The sequence below is a fragment of the Symsagittifera roscoffensis genome, chromosome 1 (assembly GCF_963678635.1).
Source record: "Symsagittifera roscoffensis chromosome 1, txSymRosc1.1, whole genome shotgun sequence".
Classification (NCBI taxonomy): Eukaryota; Metazoa; Xenacoelomorpha; order Acoela; family Convolutidae; genus Symsagittifera; species Symsagittifera roscoffensis.
The window spans coordinates 31,115,973-31,139,928 of NC_087062.1; the positions used below are offsets into that span (position 1 = coordinate 31,115,973).

The window sequence follows — 23,956 nt, forward strand, 5'->3', positions numbered from 1 at the left end:
TTATCTTACCGGATCGACTGATTGCTCCTCATAATTTTGCTACATTATGTTCACGATTGTGCCAACCGATTGCCTTAAATTTTTGGTTTATGCCGTTTAATTGAACAACACTCATTCTCAATACCAAAGCGAGCTGGTGATTCGATTCGTATAACGTTTTATGGTCTAGATCTGAGACTTTTGTCATGCAAATTGGGATTAAGAAAAGCAGGAAACAGGGCATCAGGAAATTCGATTAAAATACGTGCTTTTTTGGCGGCTTGTTTTGATTCCAGCAAATTGTTTCTGCGAATTGATTTTCGGGGCTAATTCTTCAAAGCTGATTTCAAGTTTTTTCGGTTTTGTTTAGTAAAAAAACATAAAGGCATGCTCGTTCTGCATTACTAGATTTAACGTTGATTGATTTAACCTGATGGAAAAACAAGCGCTGAAATCAAAAGCTAGCCTAAATCTAACCTAAATTTGGACGCTGCCTAAATTGAAACAAAACTACACGTAACTTTTATTTGAGATTTTTTGTGAAAAAAATCATCCTCCCGCTTGCCATATGAAGTTCAAAGTAATCAGTTTGGCTCCTAGTAACAAATTAATAAGGGCAAATAAGCAATTTCTAAGACGAATTACATCTCCGCTTACGCGCCAATAGCGTGAAATATATCGCGCGTTGAGTGTCTTAAATTGGCCAGAATGGCAATCTGTTAACTTCCATAACTTAACGAAAAAAGATCAGAAGTGAAATATTTTTTCAAATTTAAGCTCAAGACAACAATCCTTTTTGAACGATAGTAAAAAAATCAATAAAAAATGGCTATTTAAAAAGTCAAAATTTGTCTGAAGTATTCCGTTACTTTCGTTAAGAAAGTCGGAATAAAAATATATCAGAGGCAGCCAAATTAATCTTTTTATAAGTGTTTTTTCCACTGTCAGTTCTTACGAAAATTTTTCATAAATTGTTGTTAGAATAACAAAATTGCTGCCACATGGATTGGGAGATTTAACTTTTTGTTCCAACTTTTGCAGAAAACGGAATACTTATGCACAGTGTGGTTTTTTTTATATGTCAATTTTCGCTGGTCAAAAACAATTCTATATCCCATTTAAGATATCGACTTCCTGAGTTCAAATTTAAAAAGATATTTAACCTTCGATTATTTTTGTTCTGGAGGTTTGAAAATTGCCAAATTGGACATGTTCTGGTCTGCGCGCTAAATAATGCGCTCTTTGAAGAATTCATTCATAATGCTGAGACCGTAACGCGAATTATTTATGCGTGGCAAATAATCCATTCTAAATTAAATTGAGGCTAGCTAATCGATCGTATAAAATCGTACAACTCAAAATTTCATACTTTGATATTGTCCAAAATTTATAGGTTTTAATTATTTTTTTTTCATTATTTTCCAAAAATTATTCGATATGAATTAAGGGACATTCAGAACATTCAGGGATTTGCCCTGATTTACGAGCAGTCTTGTTTGTCATGTCTGCGTTTTCGTTGAGTAGTTTTACCCAAACTTCTTCTCGTTGCAAGATCAAGTAAATTGCGCTTTATTCAGTGATGTGTTGAGTTGTTCTTGCTACTGCAACCGATAATTTGCAACTATCGTTTACATTTTTCGCAGCTTAATCAATTTTTTGGGCTTCAGTTTTGCCGACAAAGATTTCGTGTTTTTGACTCCCTATCGCGAAAATTGTAAATTTGCGCATGTTTGAGCGAAACTGCGAATAGGGTGAAATTAATAGTGAAACAAGCGGAAAATTCTGCGCCTTCCATGGTTAAATTTCAGCAAAATTTGATAATTTCATTTTTTTTCACGGGTCATTTTCCACCTAAAGCTTGGAAAAATCAGTATTATGTAAAACTTTAATACTGTTCAAAAGAAGAAACCGATTGATTGTCAATTCAAAATTGCATATAATTGGCTGATGTCAAACAACTTGTGTTCAGAAAATGTTTCAGAACTACAAAAAAAGGCTTCAGAATATATATTTTTTAAATTTTTGCTGCTGTACTTGCCTCATAGTTCAAACATTTTTAAGCTGTTTTTATTAAACCCACCTAGTTGTCTGATTTTCTCTGGAAGTTTGCAAGCTTTAGGTGGAAATCGATTAACTGAAATACTCAGTGGTCCTTCCAGGCAGTGGTTTTTTTGTGAGTTATCTCTACTCTATTTGCTATAGCTGGTAAAATAATTCTCAAAATAATTTCATCTCTACCATAATAGAAATGGGGTTTTTTGGTTCGAGGGATCTTGCGGCATCAACTTTAATGGCATGTGTGACATCAGGGGCGGATTTAGGGGGGCGGGGTCGGACGCCCTTTCTCCCCTCCTCAGGGATTAGACCCCCTGCCGACCCAAAGGGTTCCCCTATTTTAACATATCCATTTTTGGCTGACGGAATTTTTTGACCCTATAATTTTCCAAAAAAATTCCAAAAAGTGCCTAAAAACGCTACTTTTCGCCTGTTTTTTCAACATTTTGCCTGCGGCGCAGAAATTTTGACATAAACAGGGCGTTTTGACTGCTTTGGGAGAGCTCGGGAAATCATTTTGGTCGACGGAAAAAAACTGAACGACAAAGATTTTTTTTTGAAAACCCGACCCCCCACTCGAGAAAATCGTAGATCCGTCCCTGTGTGACATCTCTAGTTTAGATACAGAAAAGCCTCCCCCCCCCCAAAAAAAAGGCTTAAGCCAAACAGAAAGATGCACATTCAGGCGTTAGGACAGAGGAACATACCAACTTCTAAATTAAAGCTACCAAATGGTGCATTTATGTATTACTATTATATATACGTTTTCACTTAAGTAAAAATGTATCCAGAGATATTCCAGTAGTAACATTATGGTTGATTTATTTAATTTTTCAGCGATATAGCTCTTTTATCAGGACAAAAGATAAACACCGCATCGCATGACGTCAAAATGCATAATTTTACTATTTTTTATGCATTGTACACGCTGACAAAAAAAGTGGTAGCGGGACTAGAATAAAACATGCTGCTATAAACAATTTTAATTCGCATAGGCGAAAAAATGTATAATATAATAGTTGAATCTACTTTTTGAATCTACTTTTTCTTCTTAATTTTTCTGTGCTCTGCCGCATATTAGAAATACACTTCCAATTTATTAAACAGTGAATATGCATATTTTATCACCAACGCATATGCATAAAAGAGCAGTTTTGTGATAGATTAAAAAATAATACAAAACATCGCTTTTCTCAATAATTACTTTATTCTTGGTGCGTTGGCCACTTCAGAGAAAAACATGTGTTCTAGCCATTAATAATTTTTTTTACATTCGATTCAGTTACTTCTGTTTGATTGTAATACCGAGCTAGAGGTAAATATAAATCATACCCATTTTGGTTGCTTTATTTTCATATTTTCATAACTAAGTCTCAGCCCATAGTTTACTGTTACTTCGAGTGAAAAAATAAAACCGTTGTGCTACTGTTGCCAATTTTTGTTTCAATTTTATCAGAAAACAAAACGTTGTTATAACAACACCTCCGCAAAACCAATAAACCGTCTATCGTCGCCTTTGTTTGTTGCTCAAGATAAACTGTAAGTTGATTTTTCTTCTAATTTAGCCGCCAGAGTTCCGCCAAAAGATAATTTTTCAAACTTAACTAACCCGCGTCTTAGTCGGACCCGTCTAGCAATGTCCGTTAAGGTCGAAGAAAGTCAACAAGACTGCTCGTATCAGGGCGAAGCCCTGAATTTTCCGACTGCCTTTTAAGGTTTATGAAGCCGTAATAACATTAAAAATCAATGAAATCAAACAAAATGAAAATTTTTTTTTAAATTTGAAATTTTTAATGAAAATCATCCCCCCACACGCCATATAAAGTATAAAAGGATTGATTTCGCTCCTGTAACAAATCAATTATGGCAAATCAGCTTCTTTCAACCAATTTGGAACGATTTCTAAGACGGATTAAATCTCCGCTTACGCATTAATAGCGCGAAATATATCGCGCGTTAATTGTCCCAAATTGGTCAAAATGGCAATCTTTAAACCCCCGTAACTTTACGAAAAATGATCACAGGTAAAATATCGTTTCAAATTTGAGCTCAGGACAACAATACCTTTCGAATGATATTAAAAAATTCCGTCAAAAATGGCTAGTTAAAAAGTCGAAATTTGTCTGAAGAAAAAAAAAACCCACCCCGAGCACAAATATTCCGTTACTTTCGTATCAAAAGTCGGAACAAAAACGAACATCATTCGACCATTTTGGTCGAATCATGAGTCGAGCACCTCAGCCAGGGTTTCGAATTTGGGGCTTATTCTTCGAACGAAGCGGGTCGAACATATGTCAGTATTCGATCGAAAATCCCTGGTCGAAAAGGCCATACTGTCGTCAAAAGGAAAATGGAAACATCAAATCCAGTCGGTCCAAACAAAATCGAACACCAAGTCGAAACATAAAGTGCCGAGTCGATCAAAGCATACATTCAAGACTTACTACTTCGGGGAGCGGTCGTGAAGTGGTTACGTCTCTGCCTGACGATCAGAAGGACGGGTGTTCGAGGCCGACCATGATCCGTGCGCGTTGCTGGAGGGTCAGGCAACATTACCCAGCCCAAAAAAAATGAAAAAATTAGCATGTAGTTCTTAAACAGGGGCACAACAGCGGCTCGCCGTGATGAGCTGTACTGCTCGTATGTTGGTCCTTTCCCTCGTAGATAAATGGCCTTAAAACATTCGAATAGTCCAACCCAGATTCGCACGAGCTTAGATCTATGCATTGTCAGAGATGCAAAAGTCAGAGATGCAATATTTTGTCAATAAAAATGAGTATAAAGTTTTGAACTTTTTTTCCTCAGTCAAACACGGTTAAATTATTTCCTTGGTTGAACATAGTCGTCGAAACAATGACTTGGGTCCTGACGGAGCCTGACAGAAAACAAGACTGCTCGTATCAGGGCAAAGCTCTGAATACTCCGACTGTCCCTTAATTCATATCGAATAGTTTTTATGAAAAGAAAACATTCAAAACCTATAAGTTTTGGACAATATCAAAGTGTGAAATTTTGAGTCGTGCGAAAATAATACGACCGATTACGGGTTTAATTTTATTTTTGAAATTTTATTATTTCAAGCGGCGAAAATTGACCGAATGAAAAAAGCACACCGAGCATAAATATTCTTCGAAAGTCGGAACAATGAATAGATTTATTTAAAAAAAAAGTATTTTGAATTTTCATGTGTCATGTAAGATGCTTATTTTTCAATAACCTAGCTCTATATGACGCGCAGTATATGAAAAGAGAGAAACACGGTCGTTCGTATATCAGGGAAAAGCCTTGAATATTCCGACTGTCCCTTTATTCATATCGAATAGTTTTTATGAAAAGAAAACATTCAAAACCTATAAGTTTTGGACAATATCAAAGTGTGAAATTTTGAGTCGTGCGAAAATAATACGACCGATTACGGGTTTAATTTTATTTTTGAAATTTTATTATTTCAATCGGCGAAAATTGACCGAATGAAAAAACCACACCGAGCATAAATATTCTTCGAAAGTCGGAACAATAAATAGATTTATTTAAAAACAAAATAAAGTATCTTGAATTTTCATGTGTCGTGTAAGATGCTTATTTTTCGTGTTTCAATTACCGAGCTCTATATGACGCGCAGTATATAAAAAGAGAGCAACACGGCCGTTCGTATATCAGGGAAAAGCCTTGAATGTCCCGTCTGTCATGAACTGGCCATAAGCAGAGACGGTGCATCGACTAACATAAGGGTCGACATAAAGTTGTTAAATTGAGAGTTTACCCCTCCCTCGAGAAAATCCTAAATACGCCACCGCTCCCCCTCCCCCAAAAAGACTGCTTTGAGGGGAGGATGTTAACTTAGTACCTCAGTTTTTTTTGCACATTTAACAATTTTCGCGGTGATCAGTGTTTGGTTCAAGCCATTACAGGCAGTTCGGGATGCGGCTGATCACGATTCATCGGTTAAAAAATTTCATTTGCTGGATTCATTTCTCAATCGCTTAGTTTTCCAATTTTGAGTAATGTTCGTATCAATTTGAACGGATTATGGTTTTGTTTTATGGTTAAAGCTATCAAAATTATGCTAGTTGATACATTTTTCACTTTTCACGTTTTCAAATTTTTATTCTAGTCAAGCTTTATTCTACTAATTATTAAACAGTTTGTAAATAGTTTTGGAGCTAGAAAAGTTTAAAAAATTAAACATTTAAAAGTATTTGGTTTTTGTGCGTCAACAACAAATTTTTATAACTATGTTAAAATTCGATTGGCAAATTGAATCAATATGTTTAGAACACTGAATAAAACAAATTTCGAATTTTAAACTAGATTTTATCACAGAATTTTTGGATATCAAACAAAAGGTAAAACAAAACTAAGAAGATATTTCACCTGTGATCAATTTTAAAAATTGTAGGGTTGCAGGTTGCCAATTTGGGACAATTTCCGCGTGATATATTTCGTGCTAGTAACGCGTGAGTGGAGGTTGAATCCGTCGCAGAAGTTGTTCCAAATTGGTTAGAGCACGCTATTTGACATAATTGATACTTTACTAGGAGCAAAACCTATCACTTTGTATTTTATATGGCGTGTGGAAGGATGATTAAAAACTTTTTTCAATTCAATTTTTTTGAACGCATCAGTTTTTGCGAACACTGCTCCAATGGCTTAGAAAAAAGCAGTAAAAACATTCAAGGCTTCGCCCTGATACGAGCAGTCTTGTTTAATTTTCAGCATCACATATGAAATCTTAAAATCATAAATTAGTCCAGAACATTGCCAATCTGACAGTTTTCAAACCCACAGATCTTTACCAAAAAATATTACAGGTGAAGTTTGTTACATTCTTTATGAAGGAACCGATATTTTATTGGCTTTCAAAAAATTGTCGGTAAGGATAAGATCCATTTTTTAGATAGTCGAAATTGGTCAGAAGAAAAAAACTCCAGGCATATAAAATTTTCATTTTTTTTCGAGGATACCAATTTTTTCCTTGTCAAAAAATCAGGTACATGTCGAATTTTTGAAGGAAACTTCTAAAAAATTGGATGTTTGATTTTTTTAGTGGAACAACTGTGAACTTGTTACTTTATATTTGAAACAATTATAAATTCATGATTGATTAATTAGCAAGATTTTATTTTTAAACAAGTAGCAAGACAGGCATGTCTGTGTGGCACAAAAAGAAGCGCCATGAGAATGCCTGCACCCTTGGATCCCATAAAGCATATTAAAGCTAGTAAGGCCAAGGTTACAAAGCAGTCGGCTAAAACTCCAATAAAAGTTATTCAGTTCCTAAATTGTGTGACTTTTTTATGAATTTCCTTGCGAATTTAAATCCCTTTTGGATTACAAAATTCAATCGGCGAAAATAATCTGTAAACGTGTGGAATTCACAATATCTCTAGGCCGACCTCTCACTCTGTTCCGCGTCGCCGCAATATGTTTCCCTTTAGCACTGGGTCGGTGGGGCAACCAAATCCCAGTACTGTTTACAATCCCAAAAGGGTTGATTTGGTGGATAGCCGTTCTGTATCGTATTATGCTGCTCGCCCCTTGTTTGTGCTCTTTCGACTGTATCTCGCTCGCAATCAATAGTCAATCGCAACAACAATTCCAATAATAATAATGAATTAAGAAATAATCAATCCAAATACAGAATAGCCTATAAGTGGCTGGAACATAAATTAATCATTCAACCAAAGGAATGGGTCCGCGATTACTATTATTCAACCAACTGCCTCCTGCAGTTCAATTAACGCCTAACTAATATCTAATGTTCTCCTCGAGAACTTCTATCAATTATCAATCGTTCGGCAACGATTCCGCTATCCTCTAGATAGCCTAACTTACTTCACTAACTAATCTACTTTAACTTTCAACGAGTAACTTAACTCGTTCTCAATAACTCTGAGATACGACTCGTTAACAATTAACTCCCAATCGTTCTGACGCCTAAAGGCCGTTCCGCAACATCCGTGCCTTATGTCTATTTACTCTTAGTTTTAGTTAGAGATCCGTCATTCCGTATAAGTCTTAACATTTACCTATATGCCTCCTACGCAGCGTTCCAGTTCATAAATCCCGCATGATCACATTAATTTAAATGCCAAGTTCAAAATGCCAATCAAAGCTATGCTAAACAAATAACAAGTGCAACTTCAACTTAATTCAAGCTATGTTTACATATCCAAATACCCAAGGACTTTATTTAATTATCCCGCATCTTTTCCTTTCTCCCATGACTAGGATAAATTCCCAATGAACTTAATTTCCTAATTATCGCAATCCAAAAATTCCAATACATAACCCATTCAAATTTCAATCTAATCGGCCTTCAGGGTAAGCCGTTCCCTCAACTGGGGTCCAATTGAGCCAATAAAACATTCCCCAGAAGCCAATGGAATATCCAGTACATTTCTAATATTTATGTTAATTAATTCCCTATTCCCTCTGTCATATTGCCAAATTAATATGTGACTACTTTTCTGTGCCATTGACGCATTTCTATTAATAGTTCATTCGCCAAGTCAAAATTTAACCCAATGTTTATTTAACTAACTCGTATTAAATCCAACAATATACCACTATACATTAAGCCAAGATATTCCATCGAATTCCAGGAAATGCCTAACTAATTTCCTATGCACGCAAATTGTCACCCAATATCAATAACATATCTCTATTAACTCCCCTGATTACGAGACATATGATTTGGGCTACTTTCCGGTGCTAATTTTAGGGGTTTCGGGGCTAAAATTCCAAAAGGTCAAGTAAAGGTCAACCCGGGGTCACCCGGGGTCAAGTCTCCCATAATCGGTTCGAGGTCACATGGGGTCGTACCTACCAAGTTTCATCCATATCCGACAAATACTTCTCAAGTTATCCCACTTTTAAGGTTCATTATCACTTTTCCCGGGAAAGGTCAATTAGCACCAGAAAGGTCAACCGGGAGCTGAGACCTATAGGGGTCCTTTTTACCGGGGTGGGTTATACTACACATATAAGCCATAAAATCGATATGCCCTCGCGCATTATTTTTCGCAAATAGCCCATTAACACCTAAAAGGGGTGATATTCCCAAGTGCTAATAGCCCGTGCCATTGTCACCCAGTAGGGTCATCATCCTAATATACGATAGACCATGTCACTATCTACCATCCCTCCAAGTTTCAGCTCCCTAGGGTCATTGGGGGTCGAGGAGTAGCCTCCGGGAGTCGTGGGGGGGGTTTGTTTGCTTAAGGCATAAATCGGGCCGGGGTGACCTTGAGGTTCCGAAACTTCAAACTTAAGCTTCCCTCATCCAGGGCTACCACATATATAAAAATGAGCTCAATCGGACCAGTAGTTAAGGATTTCCGGTGGGGCCATTTGCACTTCCGGGAACCGTTATCACCCGGCCCCAGGGGGTCAAGCGGGTCCGGCGCTTTGCATGCCCGGGTCAAATCATCTCTAGTATCACTCCATTAAATTTCATAACGTTCGCCCTTATAGTTCCCGAGTTGGGGGGGGGGGGTTGGCGGGAGCTATTGCATTCACTATTTTCACTAAAGAGGGGGATTAATCCCACGAACTTAATTAAACACGAGTTTAATTCAATCTTAACTTAACCACTCTATTATTTACCGATCTTTACCAGACGCTATCAACGAATCAGCTCTACTACTACTTAGTTTGCATGTTCAAGGTTCAAAGAAAAAGCCATGTACGTTATACAGTAGAATTACCGATTCTACAGTCTTCCCTTCTAGTCTATTATTCTCCCGAATAATGAAAAAGTAACTCGTAAAAAGCCTAAGGTTAACTTACATAACGCTTCGCTCCGCTACGCCGTACTCTCGTCTTAATTTAGTTTCCACCCTTTAAATTAATATCCTTAAAGATCGCGGACCCATCAGTTAGTCCCCATAAAACAAACAATGATATAGCACAATGATTAACCTAAGAGGGGACGTAACTGAAATTAATTTTACTCTTCCTGGTACGATCCAACCCTTTCACAATCATAATAATCACTATCAAATGTCCGCACAACAGTTCGGGTGGAATCGCACTCAAGTTAAATAAGCACCATATAATGAGATCAAGAAAAGAGTTTAGTAAACTAAGGTAAGTTTTAACTCACAAAATCGTCGATTCCAAACCTCACAGGTTGTCTCCTAACTCGAGTTGGTCGACCGCCATCATCTGCAGTGCCATTATCCATCACAGGTTCAGCTTCCACCGCATCTCCCGGAGGTATGCCTTCCTCCTCACTTGGTAGATTCGCTGGCTCCTCTTCCCTTCTGGCCTCGAGCTCCGTCGCATCGTACGTCTCAATCGCATCTTCTTCCCTCCTAGCCACTTCTCGCATCCGAGGTGGGTCAGCAAAATGTTCGGGCATCACCCTGTTTCGCACATTTCGCCCGGGTGGATTCACTGGTGGCTCTTCCGCTCGATTCCTCACAGGCAACAACCTCACTGGTCCATCTCGTGGGCCTGGGTCATGACTAAAACCCTCCCGGTTGTTCTGCCATAACAACTCATCTTCATCACGCATCTCCGGGTCATCGAAAAAGTTAACCGACCGATAGGGTGCCGGTCGCTTACTTGCTGTGGCCTCCTCTGACTGGATCGTCTCTTCTTTGACTCGTTTCAGCTTGTTGAAATGCAGGAACTTCACTTTGCTCGGAGTTGATTCCTTCGCAACTTTGTAGTTCACTTCCGACATTCTCGCCAGTACAACATAAGGTCCTTCCCACGGATCGAAGTGCTTCTTCGACTTGAACTTTTCCTTCGCCCACACCCATACTTTATCGCCAGCTGTATAGGGTTCACCATGAACTTTCTTCCAGTACTGATCCTCCTGTCTTCGTTGATCCGTCCCTACGAGTTCTCTCGCACTGCTATGAGCATCTCTGAAAAGTTCATCCAGTTCCTCTGCAAAGCCATCCTTCGTCAATACTTCCTCGTGGGGTTTCGCGTAGAAGAGGTCAATGGGATACTGGCATTCCTGTCCGTGAACCAAACTAAAAGGCGTAGCTCCCGTCGTTCGATGAGTCGTCGTGTTATACACAAAGCCCAGATACGGCAACATCGTATCCCACGTCTTTGGGTTCTCTGCACAATACTTCGAAATCACCTTCGCCATCTTGTCGTTGTATCGACCCGTCAGTTCTCTGCCTTCAGGTTTGTAGGGTAAAGTCGCAGTTACGTCAATTCCCAAGAGCCGACACATCGTCTTGATCAGTTCGCTGCCAAAGACTTTTCCTTGGTCCGTACGTAAAGCATTGGGAGTTCCAAACTTCAGTACCCAATGTTCCACAATTGCTTGAGCCACGTCTGATGCATCTGTCGATACGAGAGGGACCGTTATCGCATACATTGTGAACAAATCCGTCATCACTAGCACATGCCTCGCCTTCGTCTGAGTTGCCATCGTCATTGGACCAAGTACATCCACTGCCACTGTGTTGAATCTGATTCCGGGATCAAACGGAGCTTGAACCGCAGCTCGCTTTCTCTTCCCGCTGACATTATGTGCACCCTGGCTTAAGCACCACTGGACTTTTCTTTCGACATCCGTCCTCATCGTCGGCCACCAATATCGTCGTCGTATCTTCGCTAACATCTTCTCGGTCGCAAGTTGTCCTCCCCCAGTTTCCATCGAGTCAAACCGTCCGAGGATCTCCTTTCGTCCCGCTGCTGGAACAACCGTCAAAAGTGTCGGCTTTGACCCATCTCTCTGGAACCATTTCTTGTAGAGTATTCCACCTCGAATACTCAGCTCATCCCATCTCGACCAGTATGCTAGTGCCTCAGGTCCGTACTGAATTGCCTGTCCCTTCGGAATAAGATTCGTTCCCAAAGAAGGCATATCGCTCGTCTCGTCTGCTGTTTCCGCCCAATAGAATACTTGCGCAATCGCTTCGTCTTCTTTCTGCATCGTCGCAATTTCTTCTTTCGTTCGTTCCCATCGAATCGCATCGCCGTCGTCCTCATCGCCCATTTTTGTCTCTTGAACCACCGCAACTCTCTCTGATCGGCCTCCGCCACGAGTCAATCCCAATGCCTCATCCAAGGAAACAGGCTTTGGGCATCCATACTTTTCATCTTCTTCAGCTTCGTTCTCTTGAACCACATTTACACTGTGATCGTCATAACTAGTCGGCCATCCTTCTAAGATTTCATCAGGAGACTCTACTGCCGCTGTTATCTTCGCAATCAACCTCTTCCGCATGTCCGTTCTCGGAATATCTTTTCCCTTAATCCGCCCGCCCGGATCATGTGGCAGAGAGGGCATCCGTTCCGGAGAATACCGTTGATTCACGTGCCGGATTGGCACCATTGAACCCTCTCTCGTCCCTGTCCACAAGAAGTCTTCTCCACGACTGAACATCAAAGAGCACTGATACTCTTTCATCCATCGAAGTCCAAGAACCATCTCCGCTTTCAGTTTCGGGACCACAAGAGCTTCGATGTCTTCATCAATATCGCCCAACTTGAAGCGAGTTGTGACGACTCCATCGACCGCCATCACTTGTCCGTCTGCTGTCTCCAGTCGACCAGCGTAACGTTCCATCGTAGGTGTTTCCACCATTCTCCGAGCAACATCTGTCCTTATGAGGTCAGTTGTGGCTCCGGTATCAAGCTGCACCACCACATGGGTTCCTCCTATGCGAGCATTGACGACTGCCCCGCGTGGTTCGTTCACATCATGACTAATCCCAACACGCTCGATGCGCATTCGCGAATTCTGTTTCGTCTCCAACTTTGGGTCGTTCTCTCTGATCCTGGGTAGTCGTTCCAATATCGATAGAACTTGTTCCTGCTCCATTATCTTCTCGCTCTGCCTTTCTTCGTCATCAATCGCATTCGTATCGTAACGCTGGCATGACTGAATTCCTGTAGCTTGCGTTCGCCTTTCCGCCTGCTGTTTCTTGAATTCGGCCGGGACAAATCCTCCTTCGAACTCCCCTACTGTCCCGGCCCTTGGTAGTTTAAATGGTTCGCACTTCTTTGGGGACATCCTTTCGCAATGTGGCCCACCTGACCACAATTAAAACAAGCACCCTGAGTCCATGGAGTCCTCAAGCCGTATCGTCCAGCGCCATTTTCTGCACTGTTCTGACTGTTTCCTCCCGTCTCAAATGACTGCCGTGACTTTGGTGCCGCTTCATCTCGGGGCAAGCCCTCGTACTGGGGAGCCGGGGAAAAAGAAGTTACTAACTTGCTCATCATAGATGTCATGCTCTGCATCTGGGTCGTCATATTCTGTATCTGGGAGTTTTGCGAGTGCATCTGCGTCAACAGCTCGTCATGCCTGGAGTTTTGCGTCTCCACATGTTTCGCCAGCTGATTCTGGCGCGCCCCCTGCATCTGCATCTGCTGAGTGAGCTGGTCTAACCGCTGATCTGTACTTTTCTGCCATCTCGTGAAGTCCGTCCGCAAGTGCTGAGCCCCGTCTGCCTGCACTTCGCCTCCAATAACTCCGGATTCTATCTCTGGAATATCGTGCATTTCCCGAACAGCATTTGGACGTCTTCGGTTACGCAGTCTGGCTGTCCTACTAGCCATCTCTAGTGCTTGGGCTCGAGCCACGGCTTGACCAAAACTATCGAAATCTTCGCGTAGGAGCAACTCCTGTAGATCCGCATCGAATATCCCATCGATGAACTGCTCGCGATTCATATCGTCTCGAATCTGCACTGGCATATTTGCATTCGCCACTTCACCCACTGATCGCACTCGCCGGGAGAACTCCCTCAGATCCTCCCTTTCGCCCTGAATGAGGCTTTTGAATTCAGCCCTCGCAGTCGATCGTGTCTGAAACGGCATCATCCTCTGATCGAGCTCGGCCAGCATTCTGCCTAAAGTTGGCTCATCGAACCCTTCCACTTCCTCTCGAAAGTGAGCTGGCATACTGGTGAACTCATCCAATGCCCAGCCCGTCAAGCAAGTGGGCAAAACCATCCTCGCCTGCTCATCGTCCCATCGATTGGCGTCTGCTATCCAGGCGAAGTGTTTCCTCCAGTCTCGCCAGTTCTGATAACTGCTCGAGGGAAACCGATCTGGTCGTATCGTTCCAAATCCAAACACTCCCTGCTGTCGATCAAGAGCATTCGCCGCAGCCACCGCAGCCTCCGCCATGAGCTGTCTTTCCTGATCGTTCATCGCCATCGCAACTGTTTCGTCGATCGTCCGCTCTTCTCGTATTCGCACAAATCGTCGTTGCAACTACAATCCAGAATAGCGCCCACCCAGGAGCGCCACTGTAAACGTGTGGAATTCACAATATCTCTAGGCCGACCTCTCACTCTGTTCCGCGTCGCCGCAATATGTTTCCCTTTAGCACTGGGTCGGTGGGGCAACCAAATCCCAGTACTGTTTACAATCCCAAAAGGGTTGATTTGGTGGATAGCCGTTCTGTATCGTATTATGCTGCTCGCCCCTTGTTTGTGCTCTTTCGACTGTATCTCGCTCGCAATCAATAGTCAATCGCAACAACAATTCCAATAATAATAATGAATTAAGAAATAATCAATCCAAATACAGAATAGCCTATAAGTGGCTGGAACATAAATTAATCATTCAACCAAAGGAATGGGTCCGCGATTACTATTATTCAACCAACTGCCTCCTGCAGTTCAATTAACGCCTAACTAATATCTAATGTTCTCCTCGAGAACTTCTATCAATTATCAATCGTTCGGCAACGATTCCGCTATCCTCTAGATAGCCTAACTTACTTCACTAACTAATCTACTTTAACTTTCAACGAGTAACTTAACTCGTTCTCAATAACTCTGAGATACGACTCGTTAACAATTAACTCCCAATCGTTCTGACGCCTAAAGGCCGTTCCGCAACATCCGTGCCTTATGTCTATTTACTCTTAGTTTTAGTTAGAGATCCGTCATTCCGTATAAGTCTTAACATTTACCTATATGCCTCCTACGCAGCGTTCCAGTTCATAAATCCCGCATGATCACATTAATTTAAATGCCAAGTTCAAAATGCCAATCAAAGCTATGCTAAACAAATAACAAGTGCAACTTCAACTTAATTCAAGCTATGTTTACATATCCAAATACCCAAGGACTTTATTTAATTATCCCGCATCTTTTCCTTTCTCCCATGACTAGGATAAATTCCCAATGAACTTAATTTCCTAATTATCGCAATCCAAAAATTCCAATACATAACCCATTCAAATTTCAATCTAATCGGCCTTCAGGGTAAGCCGTTCCCTCAACTGGGGTCCAATTGAGCCAATAAAACATTCCCCAGAAGCCAATGGAATATCCAGTACATTTCTAATATTTATGTTAATTAATTCCCTATTCCCTCTGTCATATTGCCAAATTAATATGTGACTACTTTTCTGTGCCATTGACGCATTTCTATTAATAGTTCATTCGCCAAGTCAAAATTTAACCCAATGTTTATTTAACTAACTCGTATTAAATCCAACAATATACCACTGTACATTAAGCCAAGATATTCCATCGAATTCCAGGAAATGCCTAACTAATTTCCTATGCACGCAAATTGTCACCCAATATCAATAACATATCTCTATTAACTCCCCTGATTACGAGACATATGATTTGGGCTACTTTCCGGTGCTAATTTTAGGGGTTTCGGGGCTAAAATTCCAAAAGGTCAAGTAAAGGTCAACCCGGGGTCACCCGGGGTCAAGTCTCCCATAATCGGTTCGAGGTCACATGGGGTCGTACCTACCAAGTTTCATCCATATCCGACAAATACTTCTCAAGTTATCCCACTTTTAAGGTTCATTATCACTTTTCCCGGGAAAGGTCAATTAGCACCAGAAAGGTCAACCGGGAGCTGAGACCTATAGGGGTCCTTTTTACCGGGGTGGGTTATACTACACATATAAGCCATAAAATCGATATGCCCTCGCGCATTATTTTTCGCAAATAGCCCATTAACACCTAAAAGGGGTGATATTCCCAAGTGCTAATAGCCCGTGCCATTGTCACCCAGTAGGGTCATCATCCTAATATACGATAGACCATGTCACTATCTACCATCCCTCCAAGTTTCAGCTCCCTAGGGTCATTGGGGGTCGAGGAGTAGCCTCCGGGAGTCGTGGGGGGGTTTGTTTGTTTAAGGCATAAATCGGGCCGGGGTGACCTTGAGGTTCCGAAACTTCAAACTTAAGCTTCCCTCATCCAGGGCTACCACATATATAAAAATGAGCTCAATCGGACCAGTAGTTAAGGATTTCCGGTGGGGCCATTTGCACTTCCGGGAACCGTTATCACCCGGCCCCAGGGGGTCAAGCGGGTCCGGCGCTTTGCATGCCCGGGTCAAATCATCTCTAGTATCACTCCATTAAATTTCATAACGTTCGCCCTTATAGTTCCCGAGTTGGGGGGGTTGGCGGGAGCTATTGCATTCACTATTTTCACTAAAGAGGGGGATTAATCCCACGAACTTAATTAAACACGAGTTTAATTCAATCTTAACTTAACCACTCTATTATTTACCGATCTTTACCAGACGCTATCAACGAATCAGCTCTACTACTACTTAGTTTGCATGTTCAAGGTTCAAAGAAAAAGCCATGTACGTTATACAGTAGAATTACCGATTCTACATAATCAAACATACACGAACTCATTGCATTTTCGAAGACTTTATCGCAGTAGTTTTTTGAAGAACCTGGCCTCTAATTATCTTCATCTTGTAGCCTCTCTGTAAAGCGGAGGGTTTAAGGGCCTTTCAGAAGTTTTGGAAACTGTCCTTTTGCAAATGGCAACTTATCGGGTAAGTTAGGTTTTGCGCAATTGAGTTTGCTCAATTTGTCAGTTCTGATGATTGTGCCTTATTTACATTGTCAATTACTTCTAAATACAGTTGCTTTGTCGAGAAATATGGATTGTAGGTGTGTTATTCTTCAAATAAGGTCAATTAGAACGCGACTTCCATTTGAATTTATACCTGTTTAACGTCTTTAATTTTATTCATACCATGGAAGCTATGTACAAGTTATGTCAAATTGGTAACCCTTGTCCATTTTTCAAACAAAAATCAAGAGGAGGGGAGATTTTTCCAAATAGATTGGAAGTATTTATAACTATTTTAGAAAGGTTAATTTCACGCCCCTTTCTCGAAAATGGCAACAACAAACATCGGTGGAGAGCTTTACGGAAAAGCTTATCTAATGAAAACACGGTTGTATACATGTATGACGCACTCAAAAATTCGTAACCCAGTCTAACCTGGCCTAACCTAAAATCTAATATCTCAAAACAAAATAGGTATTTTTCACTGGTCGAAAATGTTTACTCATTTTTTGTTGAGGCTATGAAAGCATTGAGAGAGAGAGACTATTCTCGGACAGGTCAGGGAAAAACCTGCAAAAGATACGCTGATAAAATGGTGCGAGGAGTGGTAAACATTCCTGTAACATGTTTTTGTACTAGTGAAAGAGTAGTGCTCAATTCATTTATTTTAAAACATAACTTTCTCGGTTTACTTTTTCGGTTTAAGTAGTTCTGCAAAAATTGATTGTCAATTCTCAATATAGCACGGTCCGGATTTTTATATAACTCAACAGACTTAAAGTTCTCGTCAAAAGGTCGAATCCACAGGGTTGCCACAATTTTATGGACGTCACGTTGGTGTCATGGATTAGTAAAATATGCCATTGAGCTCAATTTTCATAGAAGGTCAAGGAAAAACTTTCTTAATTTGAAATTTCATAGATTGTCTATATACAAGAAATTTATAATTGTAATCTTTTCATAACTCTGGAATTTCAAAGCGAGCTATTTACTTTTTTTGGTGTCCTACAATTTAATGACATACAATTTAACACCGTACATTTTAAAACTTAGTCATTTCACTACTAAACAATTTAAATCGACAACAATATAACTCCTATTTTCCAGTTTAACACAGTACATTTTAACACCTAGTCATTTCACTATTAAAATTAATGCTCTATGAATTCCTTATCTTAACTCTTATCACACCAAAGTTAATCCTGCAATTAACACACGCACCATAATGAAAAACTTCTGGTTAGCCGATGGAACTTTCAAAATTACTCCAAAAATGTTCTATCAGCTTTATTCAATTCATGTTAGTGTATCTGGCATTGCGCCAGCTTGCATTTACGCCTTCCTCCCTAACAAAACCGAAAAAACCTATAATCGCTTCCTGCAGGCGTTAATTGATTTAGCACCCAACTGCCGGCCTGAAAAAATTTTGTTAGATTTTGAGCAAGCTGCTCTTCAGTCCTTCCAAAAAACATTCCCCGAAGCACATTTATCGGGTTGTTTTTTCATCTCTCCCAGAGTTACATGAGAAAAATTAATGAATTGGGTCTGAAAGTGACCTACGAAACAAATCACGAATTAGCGTTGGCTTTAAAAATGCTGCCATCCCTTGCATTTGAAAAAAAAAGAAAAGATCGGCGATTCCTATGACATGATTGTTCAAGAAATTCAAAATGTATGCGACAGAAATTGCTTAGAACCCGAGAAAATAGAGAAAATTGACGAGTTGTGTCTGTACTTCGGCTCTACTTATATAAAAAGCTTGGTGCCAAACCGTGAAGTTTCATTCCCACCATCCCTTTGGAACCAGCGAGATGCGGCCGTGATGGGGATTGCTCGAACAACAAATGCTGTCGAGGGATGGCATTTCGGGATTCAATCCTATTTCAGCGGAGCCCACCCAAATATGTGGAAAGTGGTGGGTAGCCTGCAAAAAGACGCTTCCGTACAAAAACTCAACTTTTTTGATGCATCGAGTGGCCATAAGTTCACAAAAAAGAAAAAGTATCGAGTATTAAATGAAAGAGTACAAAATATAATGTCCGTTTACGAAGACAAAACTGATCTGTACTTTTTCAGAGCGTTATCTAGTTTGTGCTAAGCCATTGTAAATTTTATTTCATTTATGTTTATTCTTTCGTATTATTGAAATTCAAATTTTAATCCTACTGAAATTTATGTCAGCTTTTTTTGAAAAGACGTTTCCTTGCAGACTCCCGGAAACGTAACTAAACGCAAGAACATGACTCGTGCCTTAGCAATTTATTCCCAGGACAATCGCCCTTATTTTCGGGATGCTAGGTTGGGACTAGGGGCTGGCAAACCCTTTAGCTTTGCGTTTATGTGCCAACAGTTCAAAAAAAGCTGACAAAGCGATCAGGTCATAAGTTTAAGTTCGAGAATGATTCTAAAAATAATGACTTTAAGGCTTTTGGCATTGGTTAAACCTTTTTAAAATTTCTATACCGGCTGAAAATGTCTAGAAAATCAGGCCATATTAGTCAAAGGACGTCTATTTATTTGCGGGCTTTTGAAGTTCATTGAACTATTGCTTGTTTTTGGTTCATTTTGGAATGATTCATTGAAAATATTGGCAAGGCCATTTCATTTTGGTTTGAAACGTTTCATTGAAGTCATTTGCAAGGTCATTTCTATTCAAAACTTACGCGAATTAAGTAGCGCAAATTTGTCTGGCTTTAAATGGCAAAAATTTCTCTCGTTTAATTCTTTGATGGTTACCGAAATCCCCTTTGAAGTAAGTTTTCTTTTCATTTGGATTAAAACGGTGTTAAGTCATAGAAATTGTTTTAAAATGTAGCGATGTTATATTGCTAAGGCAACAAAAAGTAGGGAGTGAAATTGTAGGGTGTTAAGTTGTTTAGAGTTAAAAAGGGGGGAACCACTTTTTTTAAAGCTCAATTGGTATCGAGTTTTTTCGAAACCGGAAATGGGTTGAATTACAAATTTAATGTTTTTCCTGCAAAGTCTGCTACAGCGATGTTTTTTGTTTGTTGCCCCAGTTTTGATTTTTTTTGTGCTAAATCTTTAAGAAAACTTCACGTAGATTAAGTAAAGTTGGCCCTTCTATCATTTCCCATCTGATTTTTTACTTTAACTTTTTGTTCACGTTGACAAATTGCCATTTATGTTTGCATGTGTTAATTACTCAATTAGAAAAGCTTTTTGTCTTCATACGAAATTTTACAAAATGAAAGTTTTTTCCGTAAAATGCATGCTTATATCTGGCTAGTAGAAGCAATAGATTAACCCTGCAATTTTTCATATGGACTAAGAGTGCAATTTTTTTTGAATGCTCTAAGTCCTTGACAAATTTTTCAAAAATTGGTGTCTACCTTGAACCAGAAGTATGATTACAAAGGATTACACACACAACCGCACACACGCACTCACTCACGCACAAATGCACACGCATGCGCACTTTCATAATGAGGATGTGGCCAATGGGGCGCTTAGTATTTGGGTTCTATCCTCACTTAAGCTCCTTAATTTAGTTCATTTATTTTCCCAGTCGAGTTTTGCTCCACGTGCTCATTTTATTTTCGATCGGGTTTAATTCAAAGATCGCACAATTAGCAAGAAAGAGAAAAGAGAGTCGAGGTCAAAATGTTAGTACACTCCAATCGAATTGTGTTTTTTATCCTTATTGACAAAAAATATATAAAATACGGGAGCTTCAAAGCAAGCTCGCCGGTGATCGATTGTTGTATATTATTGAGCCTCAGGTGCAAGTTTCTTAGAATATTTGGAGTGATTTCTTCACGACAGGGGAAACAAATCTGAACCATATTTGACGGTCTACCATCATAGTCCCACAGCTTAGCAAAAATGTAGCCCTGCCACACTGATTTTTGTACAATTTTTTTAACACTTTAATAAATTATTACACTTGCTCAGGGGCGGATCATGAATTTTATTGAGGGGCGGGGGGTGGTCTTTAAAAAAAATTTAAAATTTTGTCGACCTTTTTTTTAGAACGACCAAATTGATTTTCCGAGCTCTCCCAAAGCAGTAAAAATGCCCGGTTTTAGCCAAATTTTTTGCGCTGCAGGCAAAATTTTGCAAAAAAAAACAAGGTAAAAAAAGCGCACAATTTTGAAAAACTACCATACATTTTGAACAACTACGTTAAATTAAATTTGCCATAATGCAAGGAAGTTTGGCGTGGTGACTAAGAAAATAAATAATATTTAAATTTTTAAATTCCCAAGATATATACTTTCCTTTTTAACCTTTTTCAGCCACTCAAATTAGCGTGTCAATGTGGTTGAGGAAGTACTCCCGTGATTTCAAAAATTGCCCCACTTGATTGTGTGAGCTGTTTGAAGCTAAAAGGATCATAAATGGAGACCAATACATCGTGGCTCAGCTAGCAACAGATTTGGGCTCTTTTTCTTTCCCCCCCCCCCCCACCTGCAAAATTTTACTAATGAAGTTCTGTTCACTTTATCCGAATGTTACAAAAATTGGCATGCGAACTAATTAGGCCATGGCAAACATTTTTGGTCTTCATAATTAACCTTGTAAAACCCCTCGTTACACCATAAAATTGACGCTTATGTGAGGTGGGGGGAAAAGGAAAAAGAGCCCAGATTTGTTCTCTTTTCCAGTCCCCTCTTGGTTTTTGCAAAAATTATAACCAAATTGCAATTTAGGGAAGGAAACATAGAGGCATTTTGGAAGGATTCTTCAAAAGGCAGTTTTTGCTCTGTTAAGTTTTCATTTCAGATTTATCCTCTTTGACGTTCTGAAGTTTTGCTTTGTCTGAACAGACCTGAGTTTCGAAAACCTGATATAAAGTTTGTTTAGATTGCCTAAATCCGGATCAAGGGTGTTTCTCCATCTATCAGTTCGACTCTGCATAGAAGCAGTAGAATAAGAGGCTTTTACTATCATTAGTCAAATTGAAAATCACCATCGTACGAGCTTAGAACATCGCTGCTTCTCAGCTATTTGTTCACTTACAGGGCCCATTTAACACCACAAGATTAAAACCTCCAGTCGACCGATCAATACAACGTGATCTAGTTTCTTCATTTTAAGCGTTACAATAATACAATCAATACACTCATTGGAATTCATTTGGAGTTCTGTATTGTACCATTCTCTGTCAGCGCAACTGCAGTAGTCTAGTAGTGGTATAATACCACAAGACACTTGCCAAAAATAGTAATACATAGCTAAGAGGTTGTGAGTGTTGAAGTGCTGTCTAAACACCACTGCAGCTAGCCAAACCATCAAACGTTGGCTAAGAGAACTGCAAAACGAACGAAACGAAGTTAGAAATATTGGCTCGGAACGGATCGGGATTTCAACATAGTCTCGTTATTGCTTTTATTTCGTTATCTTCAATAAAGAACCGTGTGGATCTTCAAGTCTGTAAAGAAGCAGACTGATTCAAAATGATTCGGCAATTGAACCCACACTCCAGCGTCGACATTGCGCGACTGAGTGACGAAAACAAGCAAGACTATCTCTTCATATTCGCAGTGTTGCCTCTAATATGTATGGCCAGATACTGCTGCGAGAAGATCGGCCAAGTCATCTTTCTCTCGTCTGAGGCTGCCAACAAGATCCGCACCAAGCCCAAAGCATTCAAACTGGCTGTGAAGAAATTTGAGGAAGCCACCTGGAAATGTGCGTATTATGGATTCGTGGCCACATATGGAATAGTGTTTCTAAGTTGGGAGCCCTTCTTGACAGACCTGTTCCAGTACCCGAATCAAGTGACGCCCAAGATTACAGTGTACTACATCGTGCAGATCTCGTTTTATCTGTGGATGACAGTGTGTCTGCTGTGGGGAGATGTGCGAATGAAGGACTTCTACCAGATGACCACCCATCACATTGCCACACTGTGTCTGTTATTCCTGTCTTACTCGTTCCATCTAACCCATGGGGGGTGTCTGTTGATGCTGCTCATGGACATCGCAGACCCATTCCTGGAACTGGGCAAGATATTCAAATACTTGGAAATGGAGACTGCCAGCCTGATATCTTTTGTAATGTTCCTAACCTCCTTCATATTCCTCAGAATATTCCTGTACCCTGTCTATGCCCTCTACCCTTGTATAGTGCATACTTGGGATCTCGCGCTGTTCCTGGACAGGAGGGGAGTCTATTATGCCATAGATGGGTTCATGGTGGTGCTGTTCTGTCTCAACGTGTACTGGGCAGTGCTCATCATCAAAGTCCTCGTGAACAAACTCATCAGTGGCAAAATGAAGGATTGTCGCAGTGACGACGAAATGGACTAACAGGGCTTAATCATGAAAACATACCATACAATGTAAAATAATGCACAAAACACAATCCACGAGACAAGGGTTATTAACTGAAAAGAAATCATTTACGGCAGACGGAATTCGAATGGGATTCAAGGTGAAGCACAACAAACATTGACAACAACAACAGCCCAACTTCTCGGTTTAATTTCGGGGTATTAACAAATGCAATGCAAGAAATGTGGAAATGAAATGATGAAAAAAACTTGACCTTGTGGGTGCTGTAAATAAACTAATATTACAAACACATTGCGAGTCTTGATTTCGATTGATGAGATATGTGTTCTAACAATGAGCCATGACGCGCTACCCAACGTATACTATTATTAGTGAGCCAGAATGTACCAAAAAACCATTTAATGACAGGGAACCTAATTGTACTATACCCAAATTTGTTTTATTATTTTACAATACCAAGCAAAATTCAATTTCATTTCACATTTAGTTTTTCGTACTTGTTCACTAACATTTCAAACCACGCGCGCGCAAATCGGTTTTTGCAGTGTGGGCTGTTTTCAGAAAAATGTTAGTTTTTTCTTTTAGATGGGACAAAACGAAATTTTGCCGTTATTTTTGGCCAATCTAAATTTCTACGCGCTCTTTTGGATGGTTTGGACTACTACAATGCATTGTACGCACGCTCTTGCCTTGAACTGCAAAAAAAAACTGGAGTCTGGGTTGAATGAGGAAAATTGTAATAGTTTCTGTTAGTCTAGAACTTGGTAAATTAGGTCAACGAGACATCCCAGCCTATTTTCAGAAATTCAATGACTGGAAAGGAAGCCAGTACTATTTTGATCACAATGGTTTGCATTTTAGTTTTTGCGGAAGAAAAAATCTGTCGAT

The 23,956-nt window shown here is 39.9% G+C and overlaps 1 protein-coding gene across 2 annotated transcripts; it reads left to right on the forward strand.

Moving 5' to 3' along the window:
* Positions 1-2,987: 2,987 nt before the first annotated feature.
* On the forward strand, positions 2,988-23,550 carry LOC134842724 (uncharacterized). 2 transcript variants are annotated; one of them, XM_063859187.1, is made up of 2 exons: positions 2,988-3,573; positions 21,636-23,550. In XM_063859187.1, exon 2 carries the CDS (start codon positions 22,229-22,231, stop codon positions 23,081-23,083), a length of 855 nt encoding a protein of 284 aa, XP_063715257.1. In that variant the 5' UTR covers positions 2,988-3,573; positions 21,636-22,228; the 3' UTR covers positions 23,084-23,550. The 2 variants fall into 2 exon arrangements, with proteins under 2 accessions (XP_063715257.1, XP_063715264.1); XM_063859194.1 differs by having other exon boundaries at positions 2,988-3,349.
* Positions 23,551-23,956: the final 406 nt, after the last annotated feature.